The sequence below is a fragment of the Anomaloglossus baeobatrachus genome, chromosome 2, assembly GCF_048569485.1.
Source record: "Anomaloglossus baeobatrachus isolate aAnoBae1 chromosome 2, aAnoBae1.hap1, whole genome shotgun sequence".
NCBI lineage: Eukaryota > Metazoa > Chordata > Amphibia > Anura > Aromobatidae > Anomaloglossus > Anomaloglossus baeobatrachus.
The window spans coordinates 628,871,257-628,884,537 of record NC_134354.1 but is presented as its reverse complement, the minus strand read 5'-3'; the positions used below and the strand labels follow the sequence as shown (position 1 = coordinate 628,884,537).

Genomic DNA, 13,281 nt, shown 5'->3' with positions numbered 1-13,281 from the left:
CGGACAGCAGATCACGGGGGTGACAGGTGAGGGAGCACAGATCACGGGGTGACAGGTGAGGGAGCACAGATCACGGGGGTGAGAGGTGAGAGAGCACAGATCACGGGGGAGACAGGTGAGCAGAGCGCAGATCACGGGGGTGAGAGGTGGAGGGAGAGTGGACAGCAGATCACGGGGGTGACAGGTGAGGGAGCACAGATCACGGGGGTGACAGGTGAGGGAGCACAGATCACGGGGTGACAGGTGAGGGAGCACAGATCACGGGGGTGAGAGGTGAGAGAGCGCAGATCACGGGGGTGAGAGGTGGAGGGAGAGTGGACAGCAGATCACGGGGGTGACAGGGGAGGGAGCACAGATCACGGGGGTGACAGGGGAGGGAGCACAGATCACGGCGGTGACAGGGGAGGGAGCGCACATCACGGCGGTGACAGCGGAGGGAGCGCACATCACGGCGGTGACAGGGGAGGGAGCGCACATCACGGCGGTGACAGGGGAGGGAGCGCACATCACGGCGGTGACAGGGGAGGGAGCGCACATCACGGCGGTGACAGGGGAGGGAGCGCACATCACGGCGGTGACAGGGGAGGGAGCGCACATCACGGCGGTGACAGGGGAGGGAGCGCACATCACGGCGGTGACAGGGGAGGGAGCGCACATCGCGGCGGTGACAAGGGAGGGAGCGCACATCACGGCGGTGACAGGGGAGGGAGCGCACATCACGGCGGTGACAGGGGAGGGAGCGCACATCACGGCGGTGACAGGGGAGGGAGCGCACATCACGGCGGTGACAGGGGAGGGAGGGCACATCATGGCGGTGATAGGTGTGGGAGCACACATCACGGCGGTGACAGGGGAGGGGGCGGGTAGCTGACCATGGGGGTGAGAGGTGGGGGGAGCGTGCAGCACATCACGTAGGGGAGGGGGCGAGCAGCACATCACGGAGGGGAGGGGGCGAGCAGCACATCACGGAGGTGAGGGGGCGGGCACCGATCACGAGGGGGAGGGGCCGGGCAGCAGATCGGAGGGAGCGGTGGCACTACGACAGATGGAGGAGGACAGGGATCGTGCAGCACATCACGGAGGTGAGGGGCCGGGCAACGATCACGAGGGGTGAGGGGCCGGGCAGCAGATTGGGGGGAGCGGTGGCACTGTGGCAGATGGAGGGCGGCAGCGGATCGGGAGGTGTGGGGGTGAGGGTGCGGGCAGGAGATCGGGGAGACAGGTGGCAGATCGCGGAGGGCAGCGGCGGCGGATCGGGACGCTTTTCGCCGGTTTCATACAGTGCAATGGCAGCGCGGCAACTTCCGGGTCCCATGCTCCGGTCTCATAACAGCATGGGACCGGAGCTTGTCGCCCTGCCATTGCACTGTGTACACTCACTGTGCTCAGTGTGCTGGCGTGCTGCAGGGACAAGTGAAGCTGATGGGGGCGGTCACCGGCAACAGGTCCACTGTGATTGGAGAAATCGGTCACAAGGCCGATGTCTCCAATCAGAGCATTGGAGCTAGGGGAGGGTGATCCAGTGAGGTCACCCAGCTCCAGCCAATGGCCAGTGCTACAGCTGCACTGGCCAGGGCTGGATTTCAATGTTTCAGTCATTTTAAATGGCTGGAACATTACAGTGGCTGTGATTGGTTGAGCGGCGTTCGTCAGCCAATCACAGCCTCCGTAGGTCCGGGGAGGAGGCACCACCCCTCCTAAGGTCAGGAACAGGTCCCCTCCTCCCCGAATCTGCGGTTTTTGTTAACATATTGCAGTCACCGGAGGCTCCTGTGCCGCGATTCCACCATGACGGAAAGATCCGTCCTTGGTCGTTAAGGCCCAGGGCACAAGGACGGATCTTTCCGTCCATGGTCGTGAAGGGGTTAAAGGGAACCTGTCATGTGATTCATGCTGCCTGAACCACAGGCATCATGTATCAGACACTAGAAGCACGATTACAGCCAAGTATATTTTTCTCTGAAATGCTGCAGTGTTTCAGAGTAAACTTACTTTGAAAAGCTGACCAGTCTGATGCAGGTCCCCAGCGACATCTCCCCACTCCACTCCAGGTGACTGACAGGTCTATCTTTGTGCAAATATAAAAAGAGGCCAGCCAGTCGAAGGGATTGTGGGAGAGTGAGTTGGCTGTGATATCTTATGAGTAAATACAACTTTCACAACATTTACAGACTGCAGAAAAGGCTCTTGTAGGAACCCTAGTCATTTCATTTATAAAATCTTGATGCAAAATATAAGAGGTTATCCAGGCTTGGCACGCAAACCTGCAATCAGTCTATGTGACTACAGACTTGTGAATCCTCACAGAGCACCATGTGTGAGCTGTCGGGAGTCTCCAGTACCAGCGGCAGATGCAGGTAAGCGCATGACAGCAAGATGTGATCACTACTAGAGATGCGCGGGCGCGTACCCATGGAAGTTCGGTTTGCCAGGTTCATCTTTAGATAAAGTTTGGTTTGGGACTCAGACTTGACCTGAACCTCAATTGAAGTTACTAATTGGCAGCTCAGGTCTCTGCCCACATGCAACCAGATAACTTGCGGGGGCGGCATTTTCTAATTTTTTTAGGGGGGCTGCTCACTACATCCGGTCATGCTCTTGTTTCTCACAATGCGAGCCATTGAAATACTGTAATCGGCTTGCACTGGACTCGGCACAGAGTGTACCCAATCACAGCGATGCTTGCATGAGTGGCGCTCATACGTAAAGCACCCGAACTCCAAATCCAAACTTTGTTTTTTTTTGTAAAGTCTATGTTTCGTATCAACATCGAACATCATCGAGTTCACTCATCTCTAGTCACAACCTCTTCAAAAGATTGCTTACGATAGGTCCACATAGTCCAGGAATGTCTCCAATTCTTCCAATTCCTCTATTTTGCTGCTTTATCAAATGCAGTCATCCGGACATAGACGTTTATTTCTTTGTAAAGTTAGGCAATTTAAATATGCATAAGACAAATATATTATACTTTTGTAATCTTTATCCTTACGTTATGGATTTTTCTTTAATGAGAACTACAAACTGTTTAATACTAATACACAGTATTGATAACTATACATTACATTGTACTCTGTTATCATTATCTTCCTTGACTGCAAATTAGATATCCATCAGGAAATATTGCTATCTTGATTGCATGCTCAAAACCCACACAGTTTATCTTTATCATCTTGGAAGATGCTGAGAAGAAACCGAAGATTCAAGCCATTTTCATGAGTAATGGCCATGCAGCCTGCTACCATCTTAACGGCATGCTTTGGTAAGTTGAATGGTATATTAAAAGACATTTTAAAGCAAGACACCGGACAAGAGAGAGACTTAAATCAAAGAGGACTGTCTGGTAAACCTTTGAGTTATCATTCTTTGTGCTACTTTGGAAAAGACTGTCATGTATGAACAATCGATATAACCGTACTGAAATGTTACATACTGATCACATTTCTTGAGAGGGATGAACATAGGGAATATTGAAAATGTGTAATATACCCTTAATATAGAGATAATACTTACAGGTTGAAGATACAAAAAAATAAGAAATGTACTAGCTATTCTTCCATGGAGGTATTTATGGAATCTAAAGATGAACACACAGGAGTAGAGCAATGATAATAAGAAGTAACATGCTAAAACGTATAAATAAATTAATAAAATACCAAAAGTTATATAAAATCAAATAAATCAGTGGTGACATAAAACGTATACGGTGAATGAATGAATGAATGAATGAATGAAATATGAAATACAAGGCTGGGTGTACAAAGACCAGATAAGGGAACAGGATATGTTTTGGTTGTTTTTTGGATCTTGTGGATCTATAGGAATTCATCAGCAAAATCTACAACAATTGGGGTTTCTTATGGATTTCCCCTTCTAAGCTTTATTTGGAAATTCCACAAGAAATCCGCAGCCATTTAATGACAGGAACTCACATTGTAGACAGCATTCAAAAATTCCAACCAAAAATCAATTTACGTGTAGAAATTTTTCACAGGGTGTAGTTAAGATTTTTTTGGATTTTCTAATGGAGACGCTATATAGAAAATCAGTTCTCTTTGTGATATGTGTACACACCACATAAATATATATCCCTGACGTATAGCAGAATGCAGAATCATATATTTAGTCCTTAAAATATACACCACTTCATAGAACTGGTAACTTAGAAAAAACTAACACAATAAGACCTAGGTATAATGTATGATATAGTCCATTGATCTATCCCATGCTGTTTATTTGAAATGGAGTAGGAGTTTTTCCATCTTCTAAGCTGATGACATATTTGCTTGGAGTTTCCATCATTTTACAATCAGTGGGGATTTGACCTTTGGAATCACTACTGATCTTCACAATAAGGAGGATGCAGCACAATATTGTATTTTTCATACACAGCAGTGCCCCTCGCTTTTCAGGGAACTAGAGCAAGGCCCAATTTGGCGAATCAATGGGGTAAAAGGAAAAGCTAAGAAGGGAATACTTAGATGGGGATGCAACACTTAACAAGTGCTACAACTCTAGTCTCAGGATCATTGGTTTCCTACATATCTGACCGCCACAAATCGTAAAGTGATGGAATATCCTTCATATACCATCATTTTATGAAACAGAAAAAACTATTTAAAACAATTTTTTTAGGGACAGACAGCCTGATTCCAAAGATGTATCACTTACTGGAGTGCTTCGTTCAGTTTTGATACTGTAGCTGTAGCAGCATCCTGAGTGCACTGTTAATTGTCAGCAGGCTGCCAATTGGTGGTGGAGCGGGGTTACACAGATTATCTGGACTGCCTGGCACATGATGCCTAGTCCTCTAGTGATAATCTCCTTCTGATAAAACACTGATTGTATTGAAACTACAGCAAGCCGCTAAGGAAGTTACTGGAATTATTGTCTATGCCCCTAAATCATGCTGCTCTCAGATTACATAGCAAAAACCTGCTGATAGATTTCCAATAATCACAGATAATATAGTTGCCCCATTGTAGACCTCTCTGTATAAAATACTGCACATTAATACTGCAGAAGGGAATGTGACTAAATATTCTTAGCTCCTAATCCCAGCAACTTGATGAAGCATATAAATAATCTCAATGATTCACATTAGTCTAAGAGATTAAAAGATGTTCCAATGTGAATTGATGGGATACTTGTGTGCTACTTATTTTCAATGTGAAAATTGGATTTTTGCAAAGCCTGGTTAATTCTCTCCAGGGTGTACTACCAAGGCATTGTCATAAACATAACCTTTTTTCTTCTTATGATCTGTGACTTTCAAATGCATATGAATTGTTTTCTGAATAACAAGTACGTGAAATAAGATAAAGAAAATACGATTCAGTAACTTGGAATAGAAAGCCATTTCTGAGCTAAAACTGCAGTGCTTCTCAATGTCTTGAGATTGTCCCAGAGGCACAAAGTGCCAATTGCACTTAATCGAATTCCACATGGCACTAGAAGAATAAATTTAACCTGACATATACTATTCCTGTGTGTTCATTCACAATGGAAAGAGAATACAAATTAGAGATTTAAAACTCTATAAGTACTATGTTGGTAAAGAACAAAATAGACCTTGTTAGAAAACCAACAAAAGTATTTTTGATGTACTGTTGATCAGAGATTTATTACAACACAAAAAGATGTGCTTCATTCTCTTAAGCAGGAATTCTTGAAGGGAAATGGTTTTCGGAGGTCTCTGTTTATACAGATTATAGTGGCTCCTGAAGTCCAGTGGCTGGAGGGTTACACTCCGGGCAGTCATGTATTGTGTTTTAGAGTTTTACGTCATATTTTAACCGGGCAGCTAACAAATGTCTAAAAATTCACCTTCTACATATGAAAATAATATGCTCTTTTAGCTATATCACAAGATACATGGTGCAAAATTGCTAGCTTTGACAAAAAGCAAGATTTTACTATATTTTATTTTTTGGGCAGGGAAGAGTATGCTATGTGTGTATTGTGCTATATGTGTCTATATGGGGCCATCCACGAGTTGTGATATGATTTGCCGTCTGTTGAAAATTTTGCCAACATGTTGAGAGGTCCTTCATAGACTTTGCATAAAAGGTATGTATTTGACTACTTTAGATCTTTATGCGCCATATAGTAGTTCTTTGTGCCCCTGTATAACACCAATGGGTCACCACTAGTGATGGGCGAGCACTAAAATGCTCAAATACTCATTACTTGACTCAAGCGGGTCAGATGTTCAGATGAGCTCGATGCGAGTAATGAGAATTATGGAAAGTCACTGACTGACCTGTTTGGGTCTCTGCCCACATGCAGCCAGCTACAAAGAGAGCATTTATGGGCAGGAGGGAGGGCGGAGGGTTTTTTGGGTCACATTTCGTTTGAGAACGTTGTTCTACCAGGAGAGCCATTAAGACTGACTTGCTCTCGCTGGGGTGCCTGCACACACCATGGAGTGAAGCAAGCCTATGCCTTGTAGTCATTGTTTCACAGACTAAATATCTGAGCACCCGCGATATTCAGCTGAGCTCCATAAGTACCTGAGCACCCAATGCTCGATCGAGTAATGAGCAGTGCCAAGCACATCCCTCATCACTAATCACCATATACAGGAGGTAAAACCGACATACATGAAACCTTAAGGCCGCTTTACATGCTATGATTTATCTGACAATCTCATTAGCAATGTGACACGCCCAGATCGTAGTTACGATTTGCCGAGATCGCTCATAAGTCGTTTATTAGCGGTCACACGTAACGATCTCACATGCGGCGCAAAATCATTCAGCGATATATTGTTTGACCAAGGCGGTCGTGTGGATATTGTTCGTCGTTTGCAGAGTGTCAAACGTACCAATATGTCTGCTGTTTCCAAATGATGAACAATATTTTGAAAGTGAACGACGTGTCAACGATTTTCAACCTATTTGCGATCGTTCGGAGTCGCTCGTAGGTGTCCCATGCAACGACGTCGCTAACGATTCAGGATGTGCGTCACGGAATCAGTGACCCCCGACGACATATCGTCAGATAAATCGTAGCATGTAACACCGCCTTTAGAGTGTAGAGTTATGTATGTTCCTGTGCTGGTCATGGGTCTGTCTTCTTCCTTTATACAAAGTATAAATGGTACATAGATTATCTTTCTTAATTGGCAGACAATATAATCTAATAACAATGTCAAGCCCTCTTCCTTTTTAGGCTAGGTTCACAGAGAGCAATTTGGTAGACGTTTTGATGCCTTTATTCAGCCAAAGACTGAAGTCTATCCTAAAAGAAATAGCGTTTTATTGCCATTTCTTTAAGATTTACTTCTGTTTTCTGTGTAATATCCTATAGAAGCACAATAACATTAAAATTACAGCAGATTGCATATTTTGGACTTATTTTGTTCCTTATTTTCTTTGCTACTAGGGAAAAACTAGACATCTGACATTGGACTATGTGACCTACATACCGTATTTTTTCGCTTTATAAGATGCACCCCCAAATTTGGTGAAGGAAAAGAGAATTTTTTTTAATGTTAAATGGGGTCCGTCTTATAATGCCAGTGTCCGTCTAACAATTCATATAGGGTATATGTCCCTCATAGCCCCCCCATCCTAAAATGTGCCCCCTTAATCTGGATAGGGCCCCCTTATATTGAATATAGCCCCCTTGTTCTGGCACAGGTCCTCCAGTGATGCCACATGTCCCCCATTGATGGCACACGTCCCCCATTAATGGTACACGTCCCCCAGTGATGCCACATGTCCCCCAGTGATGCCACATGTCCCCCATTGATGGCACATGTCCCCTTTTGATGGCACATGTCTCCTTTTGATGGCACATGTCTCCTATTAATGGCACATGTCTACTATTGATGGCACACATCCCCCTGTGCTGGCACACGTCCCCTATTGCTGGCACAAGTCTCCTATTGCTGGCACACGTCCCCTATAGCTGGCATACATCCCCTATAGCTGGCACACGTCCCCTACAGCTGGAACACATCCCCTACAGCTGGCACAGGTCTCCTATAGATGGCACATGTCTTCTATAGATGGTACACGTCTCCTATGGATGGCACACGTCCCCTTGTGCTACCCATGGCCCCCTATGGGTGGCATACATCCCCCTGTGCTGCCCATGGCCCCCTATGGATGGCACACTTCCCCCTGTGTTTGATATGGCCCCCATGCTGCTGCCCATAGTAAAATAAAAGACTCTTTACTTACCTTCTCCAGCGCTGTCCTCCCGGTGTCTCCCTCCGTGCTGCTGAGCTCCTCCACTTCCTGCTTCTCGGTGGCAGTCATGTGATTGGCACAGCAGAGTGACATCATCTCTGTGTGCCTGATCACAGCGGCAGCAGGGAGACCGGGGAGACACCGGGAGATCAGCGCTGGAGGAGGTAAGTAAAGCTTTTTTATTTTCGGATGGGCAGCAGCATGTGGGACATATCTAATATGGGGGCGCATGTGCCATCACAGGGGGATGCAGGCACATATAATTTGCGCCGCTCCCCCAGCCCATCACGGCGGTGCGGTTTCAGCACCACGGTGATGGACAGCGGCAGTGCATATTATATGAGTGGGAGCAGGAGATCTCCCGCTGCCTCCTGCAGCCTCCACAAGCCTGCCTCAGCCCCCAGTACCGCTCCAAAGCTGGCCCCACCTCCCCTGGGTCTTGCAGTATATAATCTGTATATTCGGATTATAAAACACACCTCTTACTTTCCCCCAAAATTTGGCGGAACAAAAGTGCGTCTTATAATGCGAAAAATACGGTAATTCTTAATTTTTTATACATGGGCCACAGTAACCCTGTGCACCAGTGTACCAACTTTACTGACATTGGATGTGAACCTGTCAGATGATTAATGCTACACAAACCACAAGCAGCATGTATCAGAGACAACCTCCCCTATATTATATCTATTTATATATATATATATTACTAGAAGGTGGCCCGATTCTAACGCATCGGGTATTCTAGAATTTATTGTGTAGTTAATGTATGATTTTTGTTATATATATATAGATGTTGTGTGTAGTTACCAAGTGTTTCTGTAGGGCACTGTAAATGTTCTGGGTGTTGTCAGGGTGTGGGGGTGTGTGAGAGCGGTGTTGTTTGTGTGTTGCGTTGTGTGTGTTGCGCGGTTTATGTGGGTGTGTGTGTTTTGGGGGGAGGTATGTTTTGTGCAGTGTGTTTGTGTTGGAGGAGTAGTCCTGGGGAGAGAGGAGTATAATAGGAGGAGTAGTCCTGGAGAGAGAGGAGTATAATAGGAGGAGTAGTCCTGGGGGGAGAGGAGTATAATAGGAGGAGTAGTCCTGGAGACAGAGGAGTATAATAGGAGTAGTAGTCCTGGGGAGAGAGGAGTATAATAGGAGGAGTAGTCCTGGGGATAAAGGAGTATAAAAGGAGGAGTAGTCCTGGGGGGAGAGGAGTATAATAGGAGGAGTAGTCCTGGGGGGAGAGGAGTATAATAGGAGGAGTAGTCCTGGGGGGAGAGGAGTATAATAGGACGAGTAGTCCTGGGGAGAGAGGAGTATAATAGGAGGAGTAGTCCTGGGGAGAAAGGAGTATAAAAGGAGGAGTAGTCCTGGGGGGAGAGGAGTATAATAGGAGGAGTAGTCCTTGGGGGAGAGGAGTATAATAGGACGAGTAGTCCTAGGGGGAGAGGAGTATAATAGGAGGAGTAGTCCTGGGGGGAGAGTAGTATAATAGGAGGAGTAGTCCTGGAGATGAGGAGTCTAATAGGAGGAGCAGACCTGGGGGGAGAGGAGGATAATAGGAGGAGTAGTCCTGGGGAGAGAGGAGTATAATAGGAGGAGTAGTCCTGGGGGGAGAGGAGGATAATAGGAGTAGTCCTGGGGGGAGAGGAGTATAATAGGAGGAGTAGTCCTGGGGAGAGAGGAATATAATAGGAGGAGTAGTCCTGGGGGAGAGGAGTATAATAGGAGGATTAGTCCTAGGGGGAGAGGAGTATAATAGGAGGAGTATAATAGGAGTAGTCCTGGGGGGAGAGGAGGATAATAGGAGGAGTAGTCCTGGGGAGAGAGGAGGATAACAGGAGGAGTAGTCCTTGGGAGAGAGGAGTCTAATAGGAGGAGTAGTCCTGGGGAGAGAGGAGTATAATAGGAGGAGTAGTCCTGGGGGGAGAGGAGGATAATAGGAGGAGTAGTCCTGGGGGGGAAGTGTCTAATAGGTTTAGTAGTCCTGGGGGGAGGTGTCTAATAGGTGAATTAGTACTGGGGGGGAGAGCAGGATAATAGGTGGAATAGTCCTGGGGGGAGAGGAGGATAATAGGAGGAGGAGTCCTGGGGGAGAGGAGGATAATAGGAGGAGTAGTCCTGGGGAGAGAGGAGTATAATAGGAGGAGTAGTCCTGTGGGGAGAGGAGGATAATAGGAGTAGTCCTGGGGGGAGAGGAATATAATAGGAGGAGTAGTCCTAGGGGGAGAGGAGTATAATAGGAGGAGTAGTCCTGGGAGGGAGAGGAGTATAATAGGAGGAGTAGTCCTGGAGATGAGGAGTCTAATAGGAGGAGTAGTCCTGGGGGAGAGGAGGATAATAGGAGGAGTAGTCCTGGGGAGAGAGGAGGATAACAGGAGGAGTAGTTCTTGTCTTGGGAGAGAGGAGTATAATAGGAGGAGGAGTCCTGGGGAGAGAGGAGTATAATAGGAGTAGTAGTCCTGGGGGGAGAGGAGGATAATAGGAGGAGTAGTCCTGGGGGGGAAGTGTCTAATAGGTTTAGTAGTCCTGGGGGGAGGTGTCTAATAGGTGAATTAGTACTGGGGGGAGAGCAGGATAATAGGTGGAATAGTCCTGGGGGGGAGAGGAGGATAATAGGAGGAGGGGTCCTGGGGGGAGAGGAGGATAATAGGAGGAGTAGTCCTGGGGGAGGTGTATAGGTGCCCAATGTGTGTGGTGGGCATGGCCGAGCGGGCAAAGTGTGTGGGGGGCGTGGCCGATCGGGCACAGTGTGGGTGGGCGTGGCCGAGCGGGCACAGGGTGGGGGGGGTGGCCGAGCAGCCACAGTGTGTGGGGGGCGTGGCCGAGCCGGGCGGCCAATGCATGCAGGGGGCGTGGCCGGACCGAGCCGAGCGGCCAATGATTTTGGGGGGGGCGTGGCCGGGCCGAGCCGAGCGGCCAATGCGACAGTTGTCACGGTAATGACGTCATTTTGGAGCAAGACAGACAGACAGAATAAGGCAATTATATATATAGATACGCATGTTTCCAAATAGAGATGACTAGTCATAGGGGCAGATACCTGCTGGCTTCTCCCCATCTGACTCATTCTTATTACCAGGTCTCTTTCCCTATGGATGTATGTGGAGAGGTCTGTCAGCCTAGCTAAGTAATGAGGATAAGTTGGAAGAGACCCATTCTTATGACTAGTCATTTCAGTCTCAGCCCTATTTAATATAGAGTTTAATAGAAAATCATAGATCGTTTCATTAAAGGGAATCTATCAAAAGGTTTTTGCCACCTAATCTGAGAGCAGCATAATGTAGGGGCAGGGATCCTGATTCCAATGGTGTGTTACTTACTGTGCTGCTTAGTGTAATTTTGATGAAATCGCTGTTTAATCAGCAGTAGATTATCATTAGAGGACTAGTAGGCGTGCTGTCAGGTAGTCCAGCATATTCATGAGCTCGTATAAGGCCGGAGTCACACTTGTGAGAGACAGGGTAAGCTGCATATATTTCTCCTGTCAGCAGAGAATGCGGCGGTGCAGGGTGATGTGATGCAAGTCTGTCGCAAGTGTGACTCCAACTTAACTGCTGCTAGATCTGCAGCAGAGAAAACATTAATTTTATCAAAATGACAGCAAACAGCTCAGTAAGTGACACATCGCTGGAATCACGGTCTATGCCCCTATATTATGCTGCTTTCAGATGGGGAAGCAAAGACCTGGTGACAGATTCCCTTTAAAGGGGTTATCCACTACTTTTACATTAATACCTTTAGGACAGGTCATCAATGTCTAATCGGCCAGGGTCCGACACCTGGCACCCTCGCAAAACAGCTGTTCTCGGTCCCGGCGGTTCCAGAGCTGCTCCGTCTTCTGATAGTGGCCGCTGCTGGGTATTGCACAACCGCCTCCAATGTGAGGAGCATGTGCAGTACCCGGCTGCGGCTGCCATCAGAAAACGGAGCAGCACCGGAACTGAGCATTTCCAGCTGCTTGCTGACGCCGTTGGGACCAAAAACAACTAATTGACGGGGGTGCCAGGTGTCGGACCCGGGCCTAAAGATAGGCCATCAATGTTAATGTAGTGGACAACGCCTTTAAGGAAGTCACTCCCGATTCATGCTTCCTTGTTTTCAGGCAGTATGAATCATCTGACAGTTTCCCTTTAAATCCAGTTTCTATCTTATGTAATAAAAATGCAACAAATAAAAATGTATTTCCTTTTTACAAACAATTTCAGGTAGCGAAGTGTTATACCTGTAGAGTCTTGTGTAGATATATAAACATCCCTTGTCAATTGATTTAGAAAATAAGCCATATTTATTTCTGTTATCACAAAACTGCTGGCAACATTTAGAATCTCTTGTGAAATTGTGTTCCTGAACAAGAAAACAAGGCGCACATTACACCATTAATTTGTAACAAAAAAGTTAATCTAGCGATATCCATATTTAAATGGAGAAAACAAACAGATATCATCAATTTTCAATGCAGCATAACCTAATTGTGTGCCGTGCGTCTGTGTCTTACAAATTACATTTTAATGAAATAAACCAGAATTCAATTAGTTTTGACTTAGCTAGATTCTGGAGCCAATTTCTGCTTGGGTGAGCCGGTGTAGGAACACTCTAAATAATGAATACAATTAGAAAAGTTCCAATATATCTCAGGTTTCCGTGTATTGTGCAGTTCATCAGTGCCTTTAAAAATAAACGTGATTGACACTTGATGCATAGATTAAAAGTAACCTAAAATGAGCTGCATTATATAGCGAGGGAAAAGTAATAATCTGCTTGAAGATAAAAGTACAAGGGGATGATTGACAGCTCTTTTCAGACTATGCCTTTAACACATTGATTATTCTCTACGTGTGAAGTCTGATCATTAAAAAGATTCTATTTCAGACACCGGACACAAATCCTTTATAATCCATTATTAGGTTTTTTTTAAGCTGATTTTCTCTTTGAACCTGGTCATTTAGGAAAATGGATACCAGTAGCATGGATCGCTAGCAATAAACTAGAAAAGTAAGGCATGAAAAGATACTTTTCTGTACTGTATTCTCATTGTTGCATCAAATATTGGATGCAATTAAATACTTTGAAGTATGTGATGAGAGAGTCACTAGAT

General features: G+C 46.2%; 1 protein-coding gene across 1 annotated transcript in view; it reads left to right on the top strand.

The window, feature by feature from the left end:
* The window catches only part of ERICH6B (glutamate rich 6B), a 441,806-nt gene that overhangs the window by 374,276 nt on the left and 54,249 nt on the right, over positions 1-13,281 (top strand). The window contains exon 11 of the mRNA XM_075334387.1: positions 3,107-3,262. Coding sequence (XP_075190502.1) covers positions 3,107-3,262 — 156 coding nt within the window. The remainder of the gene's footprint in view (positions 1-3,106; positions 3,263-13,281) is intronic.